This window comes from Trachypithecus francoisi, unplaced genomic scaffold (genome assembly GCF_009764315.1).
Source record: "Trachypithecus francoisi isolate TF-2019V2 unplaced genomic scaffold, Tfra_2.0 Lachesis_group13, whole genome shotgun sequence".
NCBI lineage: Eukaryota > Metazoa > Chordata > Mammalia > Primates > Cercopithecidae > Trachypithecus > Trachypithecus francoisi.
Window position 1 is genome coordinate 106,108,555 of NW_022681458.1, and position 26,468 is coordinate 106,135,022.

The 26,468-nt window shown below is 38.5% G+C and overlaps 1 protein-coding gene across 1 annotated transcript in view; it reads right to left on the reverse strand.

Annotated features, from left to right (window-relative positions):
• Positions 1 to 26,468, reverse strand: part of THSD7B (thrombospondin type 1 domain containing 7B) — a 927,497-nt gene that overhangs the window by 38,323 nt on the left and 862,706 nt on the right. Inside the window, 3 exon segments of the mRNA XM_033231647.1 lie at positions 17,221 to 17,338; positions 19,449 to 19,564; positions 21,922 to 22,063. Coding sequence (XP_033087538.1) covers positions 17,221 to 17,338; positions 19,449 to 19,564; positions 21,922 to 22,063 — 376 coding nt within the window.

Here is a 26,468-nt window from a genome sequence, read left to right on the forward strand (position 1 = left end):
TTCAGTGATAATATAGGCAAGGGCTCATTCTGCAACCCCAGGCACAGAGCTCTTGCGTGGAGTGTATATGTTTACACAGATGTTCTTCCCAGAATCACTCAAATCATACAGGTCAGATGTCATTCACATCAAATGTTGTCCCTGCCAGATGAACACATTTGGCACAAGATTTCACATTCAGTTTTGCTTAAATACTCTTCAAGTTTTATAATAACTTTAATGTTTATTCTCTTGACTGAAATACCTATTATCCTAATGTCTTTATAATTGCAGGCTGTGCCATCCATCTTTGTAAGGATAATGACAATGTGGTGTCACCTTTATCACAGCCAAAGAGGCTCTATTTCATTATAACCAAATAACTTCCAGTTTGTCTTGAATTGATGGCATGCTGAGGGCCAGTACTATAGAACCATTTTATTTATTTCCATTAAGGTGACAGATAAGTTTTGCTGAACATAAAGGTAGAGAAAATCTAATAAATGCAAAAGAAAAAAATGATGCTATTACTTTTTAAAATAATGAAGTCTCAAGACCATTTAGCGGAAGCACAGCCATATGGTTTCTCCAGCTTTTGGTATCCAAACACAAAGAGAAGATTTCCAAACAATGCCTATTACTTCCAAGAATATTTTTTGAAACCAAGGAACATATAGTAAATCTCTATTTTGATGTATTTTGTGTTTAATTGGTTCATGTTAAAGTTCAACAAAAAATATTGCTAGTAAATGCATGCAAGTGTAAGAGAAAATTACTGGACCTGATACCTCTGTTGGGTAATTGTTATCTCTATGTTTCTTTTTCTATTTAGGTCAGGGATGTTTTGATTGTATGAGTTAAAGAACCAAAAATGTATCCCTCAAATAAAAAAATGTGGATGTTCTCAATAAAGGGGCCTGCCACCTCCCAGGGTAGTGGTCAAGTATTACTTGAGATGCCAGATCTCAGAAAGGATGGAATATTCAACCAAGCAGCTATCTCTCAGCAATAATTATTCTATCAAGAACTCCGAACAGCAGGAGCCGGAAGGAATTGTTTCGGCAATGATGAGTTTTGATGGGAGACAGAAAGCAGTGGAGGATGTGGTCAAATTAAAGGTAGAAGTATGGTGTGGTATGGAACATGAGAGAAAGAGAATTTGAAACTAGCTGATGTGCCAGGTACAGTGGCCACGCCTATAATCCCAGCATTTTGGGAGGTTGAGGAAGGGGCATTACTTGAATCCAAGAGTTCGAGACCAGCCTGGGCAGCACAGCAAGACCTCATATCTATAGAAAAAAAATAGAAAACTAAAACATAAACCTGATATATGGTGGAGACAGGCCTGGAATGGGCATTAAAAGTTTCTAGTTGGAAACAGTCTCTCCAATTAACAACTAGTAAACGATATGACTACATGCAAGTACTTTAACTCCTCTGAGCATAAATTTTCTGTAAAATAAAACTGAGAATACAAAACGTCTTTATTACTTGAAGATAATTCATGTTAGAAGCAAATGCCACTTAAAACTGAAGCTATTTTAAATGGGGATGAAATTATTTTAAATAAATAGTAATACATATTTAAATGAGACTTTTTTCTGAAACTAAAAAGAATGGAAGTGGGTTTATTTCATCCAATATCCACAAGTATATATATTATGATTATAATTATATACTCATTATTAGGACAAATAATAAATTGGTCATTGATATTTCTTATATAATTTTATGACAGCTGTAAGAGACCTTGATGTTTCATAACTGACTTTCACAGCTTGAACATGAAGTCTTTAGCTGTTGAGTCAATGATCATCAGTTTTCCAAGGGCTCCCTTTAATCTTTGGTGTGAAGATCACTCCATATTGTATCCCTTTTGTGGTGGACACACATTTAATTTACAGCTAAAGATAGACCAACAAATCCCCTGATTTGCAATGACAGAACATGTGTGTAAATGGAGAAAGCTTGTTGACTGGGTAAAGGTTCTGTAAATGATAAGTTTATTTATGAATATTTTGATGTTATGAGGGGTTTGATGTTATGAGCTGTCTGTGGAATTCACAATAATGTGGATTCAGGTGAAGAATATCAGATGATAAGGGATGCCTGGATATGTGTCACATAGGTTATACAAATAAACAGTACTATATAAAAGCAGCTCACAAGGGGTTGGGCACAGTAGCTCATGCCTGTAATCCCAGCAGTTTGGGATGCCAAGACGGGCAGATGACTTGAGATCAGGTGTTTGAGACCAGCCTGACCAACGTGGTAAAACCCCATTTCTATGAAAAATATAAAAATTAGCAGACATGGTAGAGTATACTTATAAACTCAGCTATTTGGAGGTTGAGACAGGAAGATTGCTTGAACCTGGAAAGCAGAGGTTGCAGTGAGCCAAGATCGCACCACTACACCATAGCCTGTGACTCCATCTAAACAAAACAAAACAAAAACTTGCGGAATATTTTAAATATAGTAAATGCTTTTATTTTTCTCTTCTTAAACATTTATTTATTTATTTATTTATTTATTTTTTGAGTCGGAGTCTCGCTCTGTCGCCCAGGCTGGAGTGCAGTGGCGCGATCTCGGCTCACTGCAAACTCCGCCCCCCGGGTTCACGCTATTCTCCTGCCTCAGCCTCCCGAGTAGCTGGGACTACAGGCGCCCGCCACCACGCCCGGCCAATTTTTTTTTTTGTATTTTTAGTAGAGATGGGGTTTCACCCTGTTAGCCAGGATGGTCTGGATCTCCTGACCTCGTGATCCGCCCGCCTCAGCCTCCCAAAGTGCTGGGGTTACAGGCATGAGCCACCGCGCCTGGCCTTAAACATTTATTTTTAACAAATATTCTCATATCAATTCCTAGAACTGGCCCTGAAACATGCCTGTAATGAGTACATAAAGCATGCTACCTGTGTCTCCTGTATTTTATTGGGCTTATTATATTAAATGCACAAAATTATAAAATATAAAATACATAATTACTCAGCCAGGTCCCAACCCATCAAATCCCTTAACACTGTATCCTGGACTCTTTCTGTTCTCAGAGTAATAGTGAAGCTTGCTGCCATACATATCCTCCTGCTTTCAAAGTCAGAGGAGAAGAATTTCCTTGGAAACTCTCTGGACTTGTCTTGCTTGGGTTTGTGTTTTCCAATAACAGCATAAGACGTGACAATCGGGTATCAGCTGGGAACTAAATTCAATCATAAATATGGACAATATGCTGAAGGAGCAATGCCCACTGAGATGAAGGAACAAAAGTTGCTCTCTATTCGTGCACTCATCAGGCTACAAAACAGAGAAAGACACTCCCTATAAAATATGTTTCCAGTTAAAAAAGACCTAAATCATGGTAGGGTAGATTTGCTATTTGCTAGTAATTCTCCTCTCTGAGCCTTTTCCTCTTTTTCCCTGGAGAATACTGGGACCTCATTATAAACAACATTGATATTAAGCTTATTATTATATGAGCAATAATCACTAGCAATGAAAGAAAAAGGATTGAATGGCAAGATCTTTAGAAATGGTATACAGGTTGTAGAAACAAAAACAGAAACAGAGGAGTCAATCCTAGTGACTGCATACAGGTTTAAAGCATATCAGGCTAGATCATATTCCCACTTAACTACGCAGTAGTCAAACTTCCCTCTTGAGGCTCCACTGACAAAGTAAATGTAGGAAATTTTAAGCAATTCAAACAAATCTCAAAACTGGTAAACATTTGTCAACGTATACACTTAGAAAAAGAAAGGAAGTCAAACGCAGTAATTCCCTATTCTGACCATATTTTCCAATCAAAGTAGCCAGTCACCATGCCTTATAGAGAGACATGCTGTAAACAACAATTCTTCTGTGGCCCTGACACATAGTCACTGAATTTACTGGAAATTATGGTTTTGATAGCTTCGGCCAATTTGGATATGGCCCAGGCAAAGTATATATGTAAGAGATAATGGAAAAGGAAATATAAGAATAACAGAGAGATTGTTGAAGATGGTTCCTATTGACTGGAAACAAACATCTCATTGAATAAAATATCTGAGCAATTTACATAAATGTACCTATAAACTCCATTGCACTGTAGATATATAAAAGCGATAATAGTAGTATATGAAGTAACTTTGAGCTTCCAGTGTGTCTATGAATATCATTATTATTGGCTTGCTTTCCATCTGGACATTACTTCTTTTGAACATAAGTTAAATTTCCAAAGTTTATGCACAATCATTGACAGGAAATGGTCACCCAGAAGCCAACATCTAGAAGGGGTTGGCCAACTAAAACACCATGCAGAATAGGATACAATGTCACTTAACTGAAGTTAATGGTTCCTGATAAGAACCCCCAAATCAGGTTAATGAATAAAAGATTTCCGCTTTCAAGGGATTTCCCCCTATGGATTTATTCTTAAGCATTTGGTACCTACAACCTAGTGTTAGACAATAGCAAATACTAGCGGATGACAACATAAGTGAAAAAGAAGCAAAGAAATACTAACAAAACCTCATTAGTAGATGGTCATATTCAATCTAAGTTAACTTTAGTCATATGTGTTTCCGTGTTTAAGGCATTTTATTGTATGATACCTTTTGTCATTGTAAAAGCATTCCTCATTATGGAGGGAGGCACTAAATTAATTGAGGGAATACGATGTGTTTTAATATACAAATGATGTCATACATTCTTGCTTAGCTTTTTCTCTTCCTTATCCTGCTTTCTTCACTTTCCTGCCCCTGATAGTTCCTCCCCTTACTCTCCAAGCCACATAAATCACTTTAACAACCCCAGTTTCAGGCTGAGTTTAGGACATACTTATTAATATTATCTGTTAACAGATGATAAACTGAGACTCAGAGAATTTAACTATTTTTTGTAAAATGATACAGCAGAAAGTTTGGAACAAAGATTTGTCTTGCTCCAAAAGCATATGCTTTCCAATAGATCTCATCTAATCCATTTCTTAGGTATCAGATACTATGCTCTAGTTATTAGGCCACTCGAACTAGTTTGAGAATTGCACTTAGATCTATCTTTTGCAATAAATTTGTTATATGTATTTGTACACTCTATATTTTCTTTAGCAAAAAGTAATGAAGGTGACTATGCTAACACCTTTCTCCTATGATGACTTTTTATTTGCTTTCAGGTACTCATCAGAGTAAATTTCTGAAAGTAGTGGAAAATCAGGTTGCGTATAAAATGCTCAATTAATTTCATGTGGCTCTTCAGGCAGGACATCTACTAAAAAGTGGTTAAAGCTGTACTTTTCATTTCTCTTAACAAATATCAGGAATTTTTATCCAAGTTCATTTTAAGTGCAAAATTTATTTTAAATATTACTGGTGGATATCGATTTGGAATCAAGGCTATTTTCCAGTATAGCGGAGTGGAGGAAAATTACGGTCCTGATCTGCAACCTAAAGACAGCTCTTTAGCATCTGTGTGGTGTTGACACAGCAGTAATTCTACACCAAGAGATACAGTCCATGAGCTCCCCCTATAGAGGAATTCCTTGGCTTATATGAAAATTGCTTCAGGTCTCCAGATACCCTGCTATCCTAGAGAAGATCCAACTGAAGATAAACATTCTATAGGCCTTTTAGAGCAAAACAGACTCTAGTCCCAGCCAGGATCACATCTCTGCCAGGTACATGGGAAGCAACAAGACCACCAGTTTAGAAGTCAAGGCCGTGATGTCAAGGGACCTAGATAACATATTTGATGGCTGAAGATTAGGCACTTCAGGCACTTCTGACATTGCTTAGATATGACTCCAGACTTCTCAGTAGTAGAGTATGTATATGCATTCTGACCACTTACCTTCAGTTCTATTTTCAAAAATCACATTTCAGTTCCATTAAAAACTAACACAACTTGAGGGACCACTGTAATATCTATAAACAACAGCAATACCCACAATGAGCCACTTCCATGGGATGCAAGAGGGTCAGAGAGAGTGAGTTTGCAAATCTGGGAGCTAAACTTCCCACTCTTTTTAGAGAAAATCATCAGAGTCACATATTACCTCTGTAAGATTTGCAGCTATTAGATAAACTACATAATATGCAACATTATTGGTTGTGAGGCAAGAAGCTATTTACAAGGTTTAAAATTCAGGGGGACTTCTCAAAGCATTAATATATCTCACTGTCCTTTGTGTTCCCACCTATGACCTATTTTCTCTGCTTTTTCTCAAATATACCTATAAATTATAATAATTTTTATAGTGATATAGCACGCAACCCAGGGCCATGTACACAATAAATGATACAGAGTGTCAGATGTACAGGATCACAGTGGAACAAATGGGGTCTTTGGAGACAACTGAGCTTGGGTTCAAACCCATTCTCCACAACTGACAAGCTATGTAACCTTGGGCAGATTACTTCAGTGCCTATCATCACATCTGTAAAACTACACTTCATAGAACTGCTGTGAAGAATTACTAAGACATTCCTAGCATCAGTAATTATACCCTTGACCAACAGGTATTAAAAAGCACTCACTCTCATATTTCATCATTTTATAGATAAAAACAGTGCAAGAGAGTTCTGCACAGGATAAGTGAGCAGTCCAGCATCCTACAACTTGCCATGGAAAAGCTGACTTTAAAACCCAGATCTCTGAGCTTCTTGTCTATTCTTTTTCTTTCATTCCACCACCTAGCTTCTTGTTCTTTTTCCATAAGAGCTAACTACTTTATACAGCAAATACATCTGAATTATTATGACAGACTGTCCCCAGTCAAGAATACCACACATTGATCAAATTGGATGCAGACACCAAAAATTAAAGTGACTGGCTTGCCCTTGAAACCAAAAAAAAAAAAAAAGCTGGAAATCACAAAGTTGTTGTTGTGTTTTGGAGTTAATACAAAATTATTTTCTCATTATGGGATAGAGTCGACAGAAAAATTCTATGCCATCTGGGAAACACAAGAAGTAGGCTGGGTCATATGCTACAAAAATATTATAAACTCATATGCATTAAATTTAAAAATATAAAATACAAAGAAATCGTAGTCTGGATTTAATAACATTCTTAGAGTGTTATCAGTTAAACAATTACGAATAATTCATGATATGCTAAATTTAGAGAGTTCTACATCCCACTGAACTGGTGAAAATTCAAGAGACAAAAAAACATGACTAATCCAAATATTAAGCTCTTCTATGACAAGCTTTGCTCTTTGAAATCTATCTAAAAAGATCCCTTAGTGGAAGCTTAGAATTAGTCTCTCTCTAAATTGAAATAAATTGGATTCAAACTGTTCTGACCTTGAAATATTTAACACAATTAAAAAGTATATGCCAAGCATCAGGTGTACATTAAAGAGGCAATCCAGACGCTTGGAAAATAAAGTAAGAGCTCATTCAAAGTTTCCCCTCAGATCATTGCAGTTCTGTGGGTTGATGATGAAGCGTGGCTCATAGGGAAGCATTAGGCACATCCAGCACACCAGGTTTTGCCCAACAACTCTGCGAATTCAGAAACAGAGATAATTGTGTGAACTTTTGTTTTTGATAAAGACATCAGCTGAGAACTGCAGCTGCTGAAGTTTGACTCCCAGGTAACTCGCATGCCCACTTTAATGTGACTAAATAAACTCTACCTCTTCCTTGTGGTCTCTGCCTATTGCTAAAACCCATTCGATAAGAGAAAGCGGCTCCTACACAAGACAGTTCTGGCACTTTGTCTTAGAACAGGCGAGCTGTTGATAGTTTCCTAATGATAGTGTCCAACCTTTGCAGCTCCACAATTTGGTCTCTTAAGAAACGAGTTCATCTGTACCATACATTCCTGCCTTCTGATTACTGCTATTCATTTACTGTTTGTTTTTCAGGTTGTGCTCTATGAGGATTCAAGCATGATTTAAAGACAGAATTATCTTATTTTAATAATATTACTCTCTACCACAGGAGTGATGGTTAGGGAAGAGTGGTGCCATCAGACTGGAGCAGGAAGGCTGGAATGGGGAAGACATTTGGGGTTGGTGGGGAATAACATGATACACCCACAGAGGCTGCCTTGGCACAATCTTGAGGGTATGTGCTTAAAAATTCAAGGACCATATATCCTATTCCTCTTTGTACCACTCAATTTTGTTTTTAAAGTTGGAGACTTGGACTGGGTGGGGTGGCTTATGCCTGTAACCTCAGCACTTTGCGGGGCCGAGGCAGGCAGATTATTTGAGCTCAGGAGTTTGAGACCAGCCTGGGTAACATGGCATAACCCAGTCTCTACAAAAAATACAAAATTTAATCAGGTGTGGTGGCATGTGCCTATAGTCCCAGCTACTTGGGAGGCTGAGGTGGGAGGACTGCTTGAGCCCAGGAGGCAAAGGTTGCAGTGAGCCAAGATTGTGCCACTACGTTTCATCCTGGGCAACAGGACAAGATTCTGCATTAAAAAAAAAAGAAAAAAAAAAAGATAGAGGTTGGGCACAAATAAATACAAGTAGAAAATACTCATCTTTATATTTTTGTCTGAAGGTCTTAACATGGGACATTAAATAGAACAGGTAGTCAAAAAATGCTTGTGAGATTGAACATTGAGCAGCCTAGCAAAGAAAACACTAGTCACAAGAGCTATAGCACCATCCTGCCCAAATATTATCCTACTAGACCCTTAGAAACTAGCCAGAGGTGATGTGTAACTGATGCCATACTTACATGCCAATAGACACCACCTACATGATTTCCAAGTACTTTATGCAACCTGATTTCTTCGCTAGTCTTTCTGTGCCTTAGTTCACACAAGGACTTTTCTTGTGAAATCTGTGTTTTGTTTTTGTCTTTGTTTATTATTCTAAGGATTGGAGAAAGGTGAATTTTAGCTCAGACCATAGCTGCCTAGAATTCCTGAATAGTAGGATTCAAATTTGCATGGGTTTTTGTTGTTTGTAGACAAACAGGGTCTAGTAGACAACAGGGTCTGATGAGTCCACAGCACTACTAGAACTGCTTACAATTTTTAAGTGATCTTTTAATACTAAACTTATGGTTTGGGGTCTTATTCGTAAAGGCTTGCAATCTAGTATGCAGGCTCTTCCCCTTTCAGCTTTCTTTTTATGGTCCAGAACCATCTAGGTAATGACAATAATAAAATTTTTTCAGTGTGCCAAGAACTGTGTTTCAACTGTGAAGATTCACCCATGAAGAATAGAAACAGGGTCAGCGGCCCCTTAGAAAGAGAGACACGAAAATGGATTCAATTTGTGCATGATAGAAATCGTAGGAGGCAGTCACGGGAATGATGGTGAGAGGCTCCGTGTAAGGAAAAGTGGCAAGGTGAGAAGAAGCATAATTTGATCAAGGGTGTGAATGAAATGTAGTATTTTGGAACTGACAGAGCTGGCAGGGCAGTACAAGGTGATGGAGACAGCACAGGTGAGATCCTGAAGATTCCCGTGGGCCATGTTCACAATACAGGACTTTATTCTTTCTTGCCTTTTCCATGCTATCCTTTATTACTGAGAGAAACAAACATCCCAGCAGTGGCCCTTGAGGACAACACTGTAGTGCTTATGGCAGGGGGATATCCAGAGTGGGTCTCTCTGGACAGAGGAGCAACCAACTTTTTCAATGAAAGACATCACTGATGCAAATAACACCTCTCATTTGTATGTCTTTTGTGGATTCATCAATGAGCATTATTACTAATTTGTTAGTTTACTCTCTGTTGTCCCTAAAATAGATTTTAAGCTCCATAAAAATAGGGAAATTGCCTTTTTTCCCCCAGTGCTGAATTCGCAGTACATAAGACTATAACTGACACATATGTATTTGTTTATGGATAAATAAATAGATGAATGACTTATATGTCAACATAAAAACACTTGGTCAGATATTCATTTTTAGAATATCACATAGGCTATAAATACAGTGTGTAGAATTTGGAGAGGGGTAAAAGGATGAGATATAAAATTGACAGATGAGGGTGACTGTGTCTATGGAATAATTTTTAAAAGATCCTATGGAGTCTCCAAAAATCCTCTTTTACAGACAGGTAGAGGAACATGGAGGAGAAAATTCACATATACTAAACACTCATGACGCGTCTGTTACTATGCCACGTGTCTTCTAATACTTAATTTCATTTGTTTCTCAAAACAAAAACTAAACCACTAACGTGTAAAATTCCAATTTATAGATAAAGAATCAGAGACTCAGAAAGATTTAGCTAAATGTATATGCTTAAACAGCTACATTCGAACTTAGATTTATACAACTTTAAAGTGGATGCCCAGTGGAAACCGTGCCTAGCTGCCTCTTAAAACAACTGACAAACTATTGGTTAATCACTGTAATCTCGGTCCTAAGACCTGTCATTTCATTTCCACAGGCTCTTTGCTCTCATTTGTGCAAGAAATTACGTATTATTGTCGGACATTGCAATTCCCATGTTTTCATTATGAGTAACATTCTTTGTAGAAGTAGTTGTCAATTTTTCTTAGTCACATTTTCCTAATATGTACCCTGGCTACTGTTTTTGGCAGTTGAGTTCACAGATGAGCTCCTTTTTAATCACGAGTCATACCTAGTTTCTCATACAGTCCCAACTAAAGAAGATAATTATCAACAACATCAGCACATCCACTTGTGAGTAGCGTATAGATGAGTCCATAACTTAGTGCCAGTGGTCCAATATGAGAACTTCTAGAAAACTGCTCTCAAATTTCTGTGGTTGACAACCAGATCCAGGTCCTGGTATCCCATCCTCCCCTCCCAATGATGATCTCTCCAAACTGCAATTCTTCTTCCCATCTCCTCCCCTGTTTAATTTGCCTGCTATGGTTTGGTTGTGGTTTGTGCCCACCAAAGGCATGCCAACATTTGATCTCCTTTGTAGTGGGGTTGGGAGGTAAGGACTAGTGGGAGGTATATGAGTCATAGGCGAGGATTCCTCATTAACAAATTAATGCCCTCCCTTGGGAGTGAGTGAGTGCTCACTCTTGCAGGAATGGATTAGCTCTTGCAAGACAGGATTGTTAAAAATGTGTGGCTTTCTTGGCTTCTTGCTCTTGTTTTCTTTCTCACCATGTGACTGTTTTGCACATGCCTGCTCCCCTTCCGCTTTCTGTCATGAGTTGAAGCAGCCTGAGACCCCCACCAGATGCAGCTGCCCATTCTTGCACCTTCCAGGCACTAGAATCATTAGCCAAATAAACCTCTTGTCTTTATAAATTACACAGCCTTAGATATTCTGTTATAGCAATACGAAATGGACTAACACAGAAAATTGGTACTGAGGAGTGAATTGTTGGTATACAGATATCTGAAAATGTGAAAGTGGGTTTGCAACTAGGTAAAATACACACAGGCTGGAAGAGTATGCAGGGGCAGGCTAGAAAAAGTCTGCATTGCCATAAATGGAGCAATAAGTGTGATTCTGGTGAGGTCTCAGAAGAAGACAAAATGATGAGGGAGAGTTTGGAACTTCTTAGAGACGGGTTAAGTGGTTGTGACCAAAATGCTCACAGAAAGATGGACAGTAAAAGACATGCTGATGAAGTCTCAGATGGAAACAAGGAACTTATTGGGAACTGGATAAAACACTATCCTTGTTACACCATAGCAAACAATTTGGTTGCATCATGGTCATGCCCTATAGCCTTGTGGAATATAGAACTTAAGAGCAAAAGAACAGCATACCTGGTGGACGAAATTTCTAAGCAGCAAAGCTCAGGCTGCTGCTGCTTCTAACTGCTTATGGTAAACTGCTAGAGAAAAGGGAAGCTGAGTGGAAAGATTTGGAAAATTTGTAGCATGGCCATGTGGTAGAGAACGAAACAGTATCTTCAGGAAAGGAATACAAGAATACTGCCAAGAGACCCTTTGCTAAAGAGAGTAGCATGGCTAAAAGGGAGCCAGGTGGTAATGGTAAGAACAATGGAGAAAAAGCCCCGAAGGCATTTTAAAGATCTTCTCGGCCAACCCTTCCCATCAGAGGTCCAGAAGTCTAGAAGGAGAGAATGGTTTCAGGGGACATGACCGGAGCGCCACAGCCCTGCGTTGCTGCAGAGATCTGCTACCCACATCCCAGTGATTCCTGCTGGAGCAGCCATGGCTCAATCTTCCCTAGATGTAACCATGCTGTCACTCTGGAGAGTCCAAGCTATAAGCTTTAGGAACATCCACATCCACATTACTAATTTTGTAATGGGAGAGCAGTGAAGGTATGTTGACTTCCACCTAGATTTCAGAGGATATGCCAGAAAGCTTGGGAGCCCAGACAGAAACCTGCACACAGGAGTGGAGCTGTCACAGAGTTTTCACCATGGCAAAACCTAGTAGATTCCCGGAAGCAGGGCTGCCCTGGGGACCCCAGACAGCAGAGCCATTGGCAATGTGCAATGCCCACTTGAAAAAGCCATAGGCATTCAACTCCAACTGGCGAGAGCAGCCACATGAGCTGCACTCAGCAAAGCCATAGAGGTGGGGTTGCTCAAGGCCTTGGGAGCCCATCTCTTGCACGAGTGTGCCCAGGACATGAAGTCAAATGAATCTGTTCCAGAAATTAAAAATTTCATGCCAGTTCTCCTATGTTTTATACTTTCCTGGGCCCTGTCATTTCTTTATTCAGGCCTATTTTTCTTTTTCTTTTTTTTTTTTTTATTATACTTCAAGTTCTAGGGTACATGTGCACAACATGCAGGTTTGTTACATATGTATACATGTGCCAAGTTGGTGTGCTGCACCCATTAACTCATCGTTTACATTAGGTATGTCTCCTAATGCTATCCCTCCCGCTCGCCCCACCCCTTGAGAGGGGACATTCCCCACTCTGTGTCCAAGTGTTCTCACTGTTCAATTCCCACCTATGAGTGAGAACATGTGGTGTTTGGTTTTCTGTCCTTGCGATAGTTTGCTCAGAATGATGGTTTCCAGCTGCATCCATGTCCCTGCAAAGGACATGAACTCATCCTTTTTATGGCTGCATAGTATTCCATGGTGTATGTGTGCCACATTTCCTAATCCAGTCTATCATTGATGGACATTTGGGTTGGTTCCCACTCTTTGCTATTGTGAAAAGTGTCGCAATAAATATACGTGTGCATGTCTTTATAGTAGCATGATTTATAATCCTTTGGGTATATACCCAGTAATGGGATGGCTGGGTCAAATGGTATTTCTAGTTCTAGATCCTTGAGGGATTGCCACACTCTCTTCCACAATGGTTGAACTAGTTTACAGTCCCACCAACAGTGTAAAAGTGTTCCTATTTCTCCACATCCTCTCCAGCACCTGTTGTTTCCTGATGTTTTAATGATCGCCATTCTAACTGGTGTGAGATGGTATCTCATTGTGGTTTTGATCTGCATTTCTCTGATGGCCAGTGATGATAAGCATTTTTTCATGTGTCTGTAGTCTGCATAAATGTCTTCTTTTGAGAAATGTCTGTTCATATCCTTTGCCAACTTTTTGATGGAGTTGTTTGATTTTTCCTTGTAAATTTGTTCAAGTTCTTTGTAGATTCTGGATATTACCCTTTGTCAGATGGGTAGATTGTGAAAATTTCCTTCCATTCTGTAGGTTGCTTGTTCACTATGATGGTAGTTTCTTTTGCTGTGCAAAAGCTCTTTAATTAGATCCCATTTGTCTATTTTGACTTTTGTTGCCATTGCTTTTGATGTTTTAGTCATGAAGTCTTTGCCCATGCCTACGGCCTGAATGGTATTGCCTAGGTTTTCCTCTAGGATTTTTATGGTTTTAGGTCTAACATTTAAGTCTTTAATCCATTTTGAATTAATTTTTGTATAAGGTGTAAGGAAGGGATCTAGTTTCAGCTTTCTACATATGGCTAGCCAGTTTTCCCAGCACCATTTATTAAACAGGGAATCCTTTTCCCAATTATTTTTTTTGTCAGCTTTGTCAAAGATCAGATGGCTGCAGATATGTGGTATTATTTCTGAGGGCTCTGTTCTGTTCCATTGGTCTATATCTCTGTCTTGGTACCAGTACCATGCTGTTTTGGTTACCGTAGCCTTGTAATATAGTTTGAACTCAGGTAGCATGATGCCTCCAGCTTTGTTCTTTTGGCTTAGGATTGTCTTTGCAATACGGGGCTCTTTTTTGGTTCCATATTAACTTTAAAGTAGTTTTTTCCAATTCTGTGAAGAAAGTCATTGGTAGCTTGATGGGGATGGCATTGAATCTATAAATTACCTTGGGCAGTATGGCCATATGAGCAGTGGTTTGTAGTTCTCCTTGAAGAGGTCCTTTACATCCCTTGTAAGTTGGATTCCTAGGTATTTTATTCTCTTTGAAGCAATTGTGAATGGGAGTTCGTTCATGATTTGGCTCTCTGTTTGCCTGTTATTGCTGTATAGGAATGCTTATGATTTTTGTACATTGATTTTGTATCCTGAGACTTTGCTGAAGTTGCTTATCAGCTTAAGGAGATTTGGGGCTTAGGCGATGGGGTTTTCTAAATACACAATCATGTCATCTGCAAACAGGGACAATTTGATTTCCACTTTTCCTAATTGAATACCCTTTATTTCTTTCTCCTGCCTGATTGCCCTGGCCAGAACTTCCAACACTATGTTGAATAGGAGAGGTGAGAGAGGGCATCCCTGTCTTATGCCCATTTTCAAAGGGAGTGCTTCCAGTTTTTGCCCATTTGGTATGATATTGGCTGTTTGTCATAAATAGCTCTTATTATTTTCAGATATGTGCCATCTATACCTAGTTTATTGAGAGGTTTTAGCATGAAGGGCTGTTGAATTTTGTCTAAGGCCTTTTCTGCATCTATTGAGATAATCATGTGGTTTTTGCCTTTGGTTCTGTTTATATGCTGGATTATGTTTATTGATTTGCATACGTTGAACCAATCTTGCATCCCAGGGATGAAGCCAAGTTGATCGTGGTGGGTAAGCTTTTTGATGTGCTGCTGGATTCGGTTTGCCAGTATTTTATTGAGGATTTTTGCATCGATATTCATCAGGGATATTGGTCTAAAATTCTCTTTTGCTGTTGTGTCTCTGTCAGACTTTGGTATCACGATGATGCTGGCCTCATAAAATGAGTTAAGGAGGATTCCCTCTTTTTCTATTGATTGGAATAGTTTCATAAGGAATGGTACCCGCTCCTCTTTGTACCTCTGGTAGAACTGACTGTGAATTCATCTGGTCCTGGACTGTTTTTGGTTGGTAGGCTATTAATTATTGCCTCAATTTCAAAGCCTGTTATTGGTCTATTCAGGGATTCAACTTCTTCCTGGTTTAGTCTCGGGAGGGTGTATGTGTCCAGGAATTTATCCATTTCTTCTAGATTTTCTAGTTTATTTGTGTAGAGGCGCTTATAGTATTCTCTGATGGTAGTTTGTATTTCTGTGAGATTGGTGGTGATATCCCCTTTATCATTTTTTATTGCGTCAATTTGATTCTTCTCTCTTTTCTTCTTTATTAGTCGTGCTAGTGGTCTATCAATTTTGTCGATGTTTTAAAAAAAAGCAGCTCCTGGATTCATTGGTTTTTTGAAGGGCTTTTTGTGTCCCTATCTCCTTCAGTTCTGCTCTGATCTTAGATATTTCTTGCCTTCTGCTAGCTTTTCTATTTTGGAATAGGAATGTTCACGAATGTCTATACCACCATTGTACTTTGGAAGAAAATAACTTTTTTTTTTTTTTTTTTTTTGTAGACTCAAAGCTCGAAGAACTTACCTTCAGTCTCAGATGAGACTCTGGATTTTGGGCTTCTAAGGTGGTACTGAAACAAGTTAAGACTTTTAGGATTATTGAAGGGAATGGCAGTATTTTGCATGTGAGAGGAACATGAGTTTTTAGATTCACCGGTGGATTGCTATGGTTTGAATTTGGTTTGTTCCCATCAAAATTCAGATCAAAATTTGATCCCCTTTGTGGTGGTCTTGGACAATGAGGTCTATGGGGTGGTGTGTGGGTCATAAGTGCAGATCCCCATGAATGGATTAATGTCCTCCCTGGGTGTGAGTGAGTTCTCATTCATTGAATAGATTCATTCCTGCAACACAGGGTTATTTCTCTCTTGCTTCCTCAGTTTCTATCTCTTGCTTCCTCTTTCATGATGTGATCTCTTTACAAACACCTTCTCTCCTCTGCTTTCTGCCATTAGTTGACACAGCCTGAGGCTTTTGCCAGATGCAGCTGCCCAATCTTGAACCTTCTAGCCACAGGAATCATAAGCCAAGTAAACCTATTTTCTTCATAAATTAACAAGCCTCAGGTATTCTATTATAGCAGCACAAAATGTACTAAGATGTACTAACAGTGTACCAGGATTTCTCCCTAGGTCCTTACTCCAAATTTTTGACATGTACCTTATGATATATTGCAACTCTACTTTAGGACCAGAGTTCTATCCTAAGCCAGCTCTGTTTCTCCCATGGACCCATGTCTTGATCCCTACTTCACCCTAATGACTGGAATGCCATCTCTGTTTCCACTTACCTGGCTCACTACTGAGTACCAATTGCCTTCTGCATTCCTTGCCATGGTGCATTACTTATCCACTGGGATTCTGGGATCGTGTAGTAATGATTTCTGTTTCGTCCCCAAAGATTTATACTCCCTTTCGTTTATAACATTATTGCTTAGATGTGACTGACAACTCAGAAAGTACATTTCCTTCCCTGCCATCTTCTAATGAGTTGGAAATGTAGAGCAATTTTGTCTAATATATACGTAAGAAATGTATGCTGCTTCTAACCCAGTTCATAAAATCTCCACAGTGCCAAGTGATATCACCATCCAGAGTAACTTGGTCCTGTTAAAGTGGCAGAACCTCTGTGAACTTGTGTCCTTGATTTACATTTTGAAGCATAAAGCCCTCTATTTATGTGGGTGAAAAGCAAGTCTCTAGTCTATTATGTTCAGCCTAGGGTGTGCTTTGGGGGTTTACAGCTTTACTTAATAATACAACGTTAGTTAAATAATACATACCACTTTTTCCAAAAACCACTGAGGCCAACATGTTTTTTTCAATTTGTTGAGCTTATGACCTTCTGAATAAACACTGTCCCACAGGTTCCTCAGCCTCTCTGGAGTCTGCCACTGTTATCTGGTCCACTCTGCAACCTCTGCCTCATTCTCCTAGACTGATATGAGGCCAGACTCTGGTTTTCTTCCCCTGTGGGCCAGTTTCATGTTGACTTCAGCTGGGTCCCGTACCCTATGCCATTTATCAAGCTATAGCATACTGAAAGGTATTTAGAAACCCTATACTAGTTAGCGGGAAACATGGGGAAACCAATACCTCCATGGCCACAGGTCTGTGAACACTCTGTCCAAGCCGTCCACCCTGAGAGCTGACAGTTGACGACGCATTCCACCAAGCAGGGAATGCTCATTCTCTGGGGCTTCTCCAAATTACGCTGCAAATGGAAATGAAACACAACTTTATTGGAGGAATCACTCTTTAGTCAAATCACTGTCCTTTCGCGGGAAAGACTCTCCTTTACTCTGTGATACTAACCTTTCCATATTTCAGTGGGGAAATATATCCCTTCTTATATAAACTGGCGACAATCATAGAAAATGATTGCCCTTCAATTACCAAATAAAAACTTGTCAGCCCAAATTTCTTTTTATAAAATTCTAAATTCCATTAGGCTGCCAGGAAAGCAGAGGTGTCTCGCTACATAGAGATCTGTCCTGTTGTTCAATCAGCAAGGAACCAGAAAGACACTTCAACACCAAATTCAGGCACTTTGTGCTTCTGAATAGGCCAAAAGTACATAGAGGGCCAACACCGAAAGCCAGCTAGGCTAGAAAATAATAATATGGGGATAAAAATACAATCAGAAACCCATCTGAAGAGCATAAAAAAGCCTGGGCTAAAAATACAATAATGGTCATAACTATGGATCAAATTGATGATACAGTTTATTTTTTTTCTTGTCCTCTCTGAAACCAGCATCTTGGGAAACAGTACAAATTTTCTAATGGCCAAGGTAGCAGAGGTCTTAGTGAAAGAATAAAACACCTGAGAAACACAGAAAGAACAATAAAAAATTCTGCTCTAGGAATAACACACTATTTGTGTGCTTACTTAGGAAAACTTGGACATTCAACATGTGTTATATGTTAGCAATACCCTCACCAAGCTAAAATTAATGATTACAGTACAATGACTTGCCAAGTGGGTGAAATGGATATTATCGTAATGAGACCTATAATCTGTCTGAGATATATGGATATTCTAGTCATGTTAATAATTTGAGATTTTTAAAAACTGATATTTTTTACATATTTATTGGGCATATGGTATCTGGAAATCACAGAAACTGACTTTCTGTTAATGAATAGTTTATATATTTTTGTATCAAAAGAAAATACTCATTACATACACTAAATAATCAATGCTCACCTATTGGGAGTTGTAGATTAATGATTTTTTTTTTCCCCTGAAACAGACAACTTCTTTAGAGGCTGATTAAATAAAATATATGTTAAAATAAATCATGGTATACAGCACTCTGCCCTGTATCAGTCAGTTTCAGAATTTGACCAAATGGAAATCCATTTCAGATGTTCTGTTCTTAGGATTGGTGACGTAGTCTGCAACTGCTCCGTTGGTTTAAAGAGCTTGAGCGTGTTGTGACAATACTTAACAGAGCGAAGTCAGGATAGGTGACAGAGGTTTGTTTTGTTTTAATTCCCACTGATGTATTCCACATCTCTTAAGAGAAATTCCACCAATTTTCATTTTGCCAGTTTGTTAAAGAAGTTTCCAGGGAAACGTGAGTTAACTGGCCCCCTTTTTCCAATTTATTGAAAGATTCTTTCAAGTGATTCTTGAAGTGTGATAGTATCTTTACTTCTATTAAACTGCCCTCACAGTGTTTTTCATTTACATGTTGGCAAGAAAATGCCAAGTTCTTTGGAAAAGCTCTGACTATAGCTTTTGTCTGAACTCCATATAGTTTGGAACAGAGGAAAAAAAGGAGGGCAATAAAATTACAAACATTCAGAACCCATTAATTTGAAACTTGGTAGGGATGCATTTTAATGTAGGTCGCAAAGAAAAATCTCTGCTATTTATCCAAATATTATCTGCTTAAGCAAACTGACATGATTCTGTAATGGCAAGTGTCCATGTTCGTCTTCTATGCAAGGGACAGTATTATCACATATGCAAATGAATCACCTGTCCAATACAAAAGAATCATATTTAAATATCAAAGTCACCCCAAGGTCAACAGTTTGGCAAACAAGTACAGTTAAATAACATTTTACAAGTAATAAAAACATATATTTTTAATGAACCCATTTCTCCACTACAAAAATGACCTTTCCCAGTCATTTTGACTAAATTCAAACTAGTGAGCTATAACCGTACTATACTGGCACCCTTTACTCTAACTGAACCTAAGCTGAGATGAGAAGAAATTAGTCCGTTATCTATATTGGACCTCATGAAACTGCAGACCAATATTAAGAAAAACAAGCCTTGGATGTGAGATACGAATATAAACACATTACCTGCTCACATTGGTCCATGCTGACTGGCTTGCCATCACTGCGCACACAGCTTAGTAGGCGGGTCCTGACGCCTTGACCACAGGGTGCATTTTCACTCAGCTGGCATGTGCTCCACTCTACAGGCATAGGATCACCCACACTGAGTTTCAAAATTATGGCCATGTGAGCAAAATACAACAGCTCTTTGATTATCTGCATTGGTGGAGGATAGTCCACACATAATCCTAAAATCATTTCCAGGTAGCTTTGGGAAGCATCGTGCAATGCCTTTATTGCAAAACAAACAAAAACCAAATACACAAAGAAAAGTGAGTTACCTGCTTAAATTTGCTTTCCAGAGATAAAGAGCCAAATGGTTTGTTAGAAACCATCTCATGGTTGGCTGAAGTAGAAGAGGAAATATACTAACCAGGATGGTGAAGAAAAACCACTTTAGAATCAACTATTTGTTTAGGATAATTGAGAGAAAAAACAACCCAGAAATGATGCCAATTGCTATGGTCCAGATGCTTGTGTCCCCCTGCAAAATTCATATATTTAAATCGCAACCCTCTAGGTGATGGTATTTTGAGGGATAACCTTTGGGAGATAATTAGAACATGGGAGCTGAGCTCTCATAAATGAAATTAGTGCCTTTATAAAGGAGGCCTAAGGGAGCTTGTTTGTCCCTTCCATCCTGGGAGGGTGTAGCTAGAAGGCACTATCTAGAGATAAAGGCCATCCTCACCAGATGCTGAATCTAGTAGCACCTTGATTTTGGACTTCCAGCCTCCAGAACTATAAGAAATACATTTATGTGTTTTATAAGCTACATAGTCTACAGCAATTTGTTATAGTATCCAGGACAGATTAAGACACCAATCTTTTATGTAAACTTGAAAATGTTTTCAACACTAAATCCAATCATTTAAACCATTTAGTGCATTTGATACAGAATAGTCAAAAGAGATGCTCCAGGAAAGAAAGAGGGAAAGTCCAACATAAAACTGCATGGACTGTTACAGAAACTATATATTTTTTCAAATTATTCTATCGTGAGAAAAAGTTTTACAGATTTGGCTAGTCATATTACAAACTAGATGGTGAAGAATTAGAATAAATTATCCCATAGTTAATTTGATTTTTTTTTTTTTTGAGTCTCGCTCTGTCGCCCAGGCTGGAGTGCAGTGGAGCAGTCTCGGCTCACTGCAAGCTCCGCCTCCCTAGTTCACGCCATTCTCCTGCCTCAGCCTCCCGAGTTGCTGGGACTACAGGTGCCCGCCACCACACCTGGCTAATTTTTTCTATTTTTAGTAGACACAGGGTTTCACCATGTTAGTCAGAATGGTCTCGATCTCCTGACCTTGGGATCCACCCGCCTTGGCCTCCCAAAGTGCTGGGATTACAGGCATGAGCCACTGTACCCGGCCGTTAATTTGATTTTTAAACAACTGTTATTTTTGGTGTCAGTAGAAAGGAAGACCCTTGATCATACAAAACTCATTAAGGAAATTTTCCATATTTGGTAGATGATCTAATAGTTTAATAGGAACCCATGTATAGTAAAATCAGTCTTTCAAAGATATGCTCTTCCAATGAAGCAAGTTTTATTGTATTTCTGAAGCAGTACTATAAAAACCAGAGATCTTTTCTCTAAAGAAAAAGGACAAATACACCAGCTCATTTTCACCCACGAAGACAATCAGACAGCCCCACAGAAGTCACTATGAGGTTTTCCACAAGAGGAATCTCAGCAGTCAACGTGGCTGTGGTGAGGATTTTTTTTTTTTTTTTCAGAAAAGGCAATTACTTTGCCTCTGCAGGCAAGTGGTGGTTTGGTTGTCAGTATTGAATTCAATGCTGTGACTTAACATGGTTCCACATTTTGCAGCATTTTGGAATGTCTGCTGCTGCAGGGAATGGCAAGGAGCAGATCAATGTAACCATAACAGTCCTCTGGTTTTAGACACTAAGCACTGTGGTGCCTGGAAAAATGCTGAGCAGTGGCCGAACAGCTCGACTTGATGTAATTCCCAGTGCCTTGAAAACATCCCTGACCTAGCATTCATTCTTATTCAGACCCATACAGAAAGTACATCACAAGCTCAGTTTTCTGAAATAATAAAAAGCACGAAAGAGCCAAATTCTATGACAGTATGATTACATTTTCTCTCAATGGTAAATTATTCTCTGCTACTTATTTTTGCTGTTTCAGTTTATCGTGGCTTAAATCAACATTTTTCTGAAATGTTGCCAAATCTTTCTAAGCTTCTCTTACTACAGAGATTTTACGTGGCCTTGCTGATTCGACATGCCAAGAGTGGGCATTTCTTTCTGTGAGGGGATACTAGAAACATGAAGTCCTCAGCCTTTTATGCAAGACACTCACACATTCTACTCTCCATTCTTAATCTTGAGAATGAAAACACACACAAAAATTCTCTCATTATTCAATGTTCAGGGAAAACGACAAGGTCATAGATTTCAACTGTACCTGTTAGATTGTACTGGAACTGGAAGCAATTTTCATTAAGGAGGCAAGGCTGCACCTGTGAGTCTTCAGCACAAGTCCTTGAGCTCAGTGATGGTCTTAGCAGGTGGCGAGTTCTTCTCTGCATTGTGTGGGGATCGCATGACTATTAAAATCAGAGTAGGAAAAGTTAACTGTGGGCAATTTATTTGATAAATTATATAAGATATACACATATAAGTAGGCATATATATAACAATATAGGCAACAGATTATCTGGAGGGTTAAAACTATTAAAGTCAGAGTAGGAAAAGTTAACTGTGGGCAACTTATTTGATAAATTATATAAGATACACACATATAAGTAGGCACATATATAACAATACAGGCAACAGATTATCTGGAGGGTTAAACATATCACTTAGAAAATGAAATCATTCTGTGATTTATTAAAAACTGTTTTTTTTCCACCTGACAACTCTTCTGTTTTTCCTGTGTTACCTTGAAGGCTACATTTCTTTTTTTTTTTTTTGAGACGGAGTCACGCTCTGTCGCCCAGGCTGGAGTACAGTGGCCGGATCTCAGCTCACTGCAAGCTCCGCCTCCCAGGTTCCCGCCATTCTCCTGCCTCAGCCTCCCGAGTAGCTGGGACTACAGGCGCCCACCACCTCACCCGGCTTTTTTTTTTTTTTTGTATTTTTTAGTAGAGATGGGGTTTCACCGTGTTAGCCAGGATGGTCTCGATCTCCTGACCTCATGATCCGCCCGTCTCGGCCTCCCAAAGTGCTGGGATTACAGGCTTGAGCCACCGCGCCCGGCCGAAGGCTACATTTCTATCTCCCATATATAACTAAGCACACGGAGACTATTTCTATCATTTAAACTCATACTGTACTCTCAAATAGTTGCAACAATGTAAGAGATCTATATATTTTGAATGTTTAAATGCTTTAAGAAAAAAAAGGAAGACACTGCCCTGTGACCTCAGATAGTCTAATAAAAATAATCTCACAGAAAATTTTCATGAGAAAATCATTTTTTAAACATTAGAACACAGAGATATAGAAAAGGAATTATAAAATCAATATTGCCAGTACACTAGAACCTTCTTATTTGGGGATGCCTTTGGTCCACAGAGCATGGACAATTGCATGCTGTTGCCCTTCTGGCAAAATTAACATGAAAATGTGAACTCCAAAGATATCCTGCAAATATCATGATACCTGTGGCTCCATGTGTCCTCCTCAGCTCCTATAACACTCTTGACCCAGCTCCTATAATAGCCTCAGCTCCTATAATACTCTTGACCCAGGTCAACTGGCCTGCCAGATTTCATCTAGCTGGTCTACCCATAGTGGGGCTTCAAGCTCCCCCTACTCGAACAATCTTCTTTCCACTGTCCTCCAAATCCTATTCACCGTTTTCAGAACACTAATCAAGCCTTACTCTTCTCACAGTCTTTTATCTCTTTTATCTAACAATGCCAGGTTCTTCTCTTCCTTTTTGAGCAAACTTCCACCCATGCTTAGGATATTCTGTATACAACTGCTTCTAAACACATACATACGTGTATCCTCATGTGCTACCTTTCTTTACATCGCCATTTTGTTTCTTCATTGCCCTGCCTCTTACTTTCTTTACAAATTCTTTTAGGGCATGTTGAATCATGGCTTCTACTTCTCATGTCACTCCTTGAAAGTCTTGATATCAATTCTATGTCGCAGTTTTTCAACAAATACTATTAAACATGTTGACAACGTGCAATCCCAGACCCCCAAATCTAATAAGGCCCATAGATTCTTAAGTCGTGGGAGAAATAAAAGTCTCTGGATTAAGATCATCAAATCACCATTTCTATAGGTGGGACATTTTATTTGTTTTTTATTCCTATTCCCCTTTCAGATATGGTAATAAAGAACAAAACCTATAAACTGAGTCTTGGCTATGAATAAAAATTATTATGTTGGATTGCACTAAAATATGCAAAAAGCATGGCACAATTTTTTCTTTTAATTGTAAAAGTTTGGACCATTGATACACATTCACCATCCATGTGATTTTGTATTTGGATCTGTCAGTACTTACACAGTAATTTTATACTTAATTGAATCAAATTGTCTCTAGATAATCAAGAAAAGCCCATGAAACCAAGCAATTATTCTTAATTATCTGCACATGAATTCCATGCTAAATGCTTACCAATAATTTATTACTATTTTACCAATTAATTTGAATGCTGCTTCTCATGTGGCAGAATAATAACAAATGATTTGTCGATAAAATAAAATGAAAGTATCTTGGTAGATGCTCCTGATTAGTGCTCTCCTGCATTTTTATCTTATAAAGTAATCAATTAATGTCTGAAACAAGTGATTACAGGTAAAGGCTTAGGTACCTGCTTAGTCTAAGCTATCAAGTAAAAGAGAAAATAAAGCATACACACATCAATCAAATTACTATGTAACCTTGAACAATTCGCTTCTATACTCTAAACCTTAGTTCCTCATCTAAACCTAGATGAGACAGAAGAATGGGGATGGGATGAAACTTGATGAGATTTAAAAATTTTCTTCCTCGGATCTCACAGTCCATATGTGTCTAAGTCTGATGGGTGTAGTTCTAAAATATCTTCTTGAGGCTCATCCACATTTCATACCATATAGTTTTGGATAATTACATATTAATATAAAGAAAACCAACACTGCATCTTACTCCCCTGCTAAATTTCTTCCCATAGAAACAGGCAAAGAGGATTGTATGGGTTCACGAACATGATTCAGCCTCGTCTCAGGCAGTAATTTCACACTTCATCTTATAAAAATTCTCCTAGTGCTGCTAACAAGTGATAGATTACTGTTTCTCCTTATTTCTTTCTAATAGCTATTTATAGAAAGTTTAATGTTAGTGTTTTTATCCTTATTTCTTTCTCTCTATTAGCTGTTCATAGAAAGTTCATAAAATAATGAATTATCCACAAGAGAGATGGAGGAGGGTGAGGATAAGTAAAAAAGAGAAGAGAAAGGATGTTTGTATCTGTCTAGATGATTTCTTTATTAGATCAAGACTCTTCAAATACAATTCTGGATCTTCTCTTCTCTAGAGTAATTACATAAAGATATATTGTCAGTTTCCTTCATATAGAAGTGGGAAAATGATGTGTGAATAACTAATCAAAAGTCAACTTTGGACCAGTTTTATTTTAAAAAAATCAAGGTTATATAGCTAATGTTTATTTGCTAGGGAAGATGATCCAGTTAGAACCAGTTAGTGTCTAGTACAGAAACCCCTTCATGAGACGAGTTTTTCTAACTTAACACTTTTGTAAAGCAGCATTTACCTTAAAGTTCAGTCTTCCCTTATGATGTTATGCCTTCACACATTTTGTTATCTCTAGAAGCAAAGCCTTTTGCCTGACTTAAATACTTGTATTCATATCCCTCAAGATGAAATCAGATGTCCTTTCTGTGAGCCTCAATTGACTTGCTTGGACCCATAATAAATGGAATTGCCTTACCTAGTAAACATTTCTGTTACATGTATTTATGTTTGTGCATTCCTTCCTATGGGCAATTTGAGAGCCAAAGTCTTAATTTTCTTAGACATTCTGTGCCATGTACTGTGTCTGGTATAGAGCATACAAATAATAAATGTTTGTTATGTGTAATAATTTGGTTCTTCAAGGGTAATATGGTTCTTCAACTGTATTTTTGTAAGCTGCCATTAGCGGACAAATGGCCAACCCTGGATTATGATCATATTGTCTGAATGTAAGAGTTTCCCATAGCTATGTATATCTGATGAAAATAATATAATATTTTCTCTTTTCTCATAACATTTCCTATAAAATCTAGATGGTATTTTCTAGAAAAATAGAATCCAGCAGGAAATTGATAAAAAAAATACATGAGTTTTAATTTACTCATATAAAAGATGACAGACAGCTAATTTTTTTTCTTTTTTTTTTTCTTTTTTTTTTTTTTTTTTTTTGAGACGGAGTCTCGCTCTGTGGCCCAGGCTGGAGTGCAGTGGCGCAATCTCGGCCCACTGCAAGCTCCGCCTCCCGGGTTTACGCCATTCTCCTGCCTCAGCCTCCCGAGTAGCTGGGACTACAGGCGCCCGCCATCTCGCCCGGCTAGTTTTTTTGTATTTTTTAGTAGAGATGGGGTTTCACCGTGTAGGCCAGGATGGTCTGGATCTCCTGACCTCGTGATCCACCCGTCTCTGCCTCCCAAAGTGCTGGGATTACAGGCTTGAGCCACCGCGCCCGGCCCAGACAGATAATTTAGATAAGACATTTTAAATACATCTAAACAAGGAGGTATAACTTGATATTTTTCTCATTATCACTGAACTAGTAATAATCAGAGTTTAATAAAACCTGTGATAAATCCAATTATTTGTGAATTTAAATCACTCTGCAAATTTATTGTCTGGGGATAAGCGTGACTCCAAGGCCTGGCCTTGTAAGCTTCCATCAGATACAGAAACCCAATGCCTTAATTCTGTTACAGGGTCTAACTGATAATTCTGAGATGGTCTCTCCCTTGGATAGCCTATTAGTCCTACTGTCA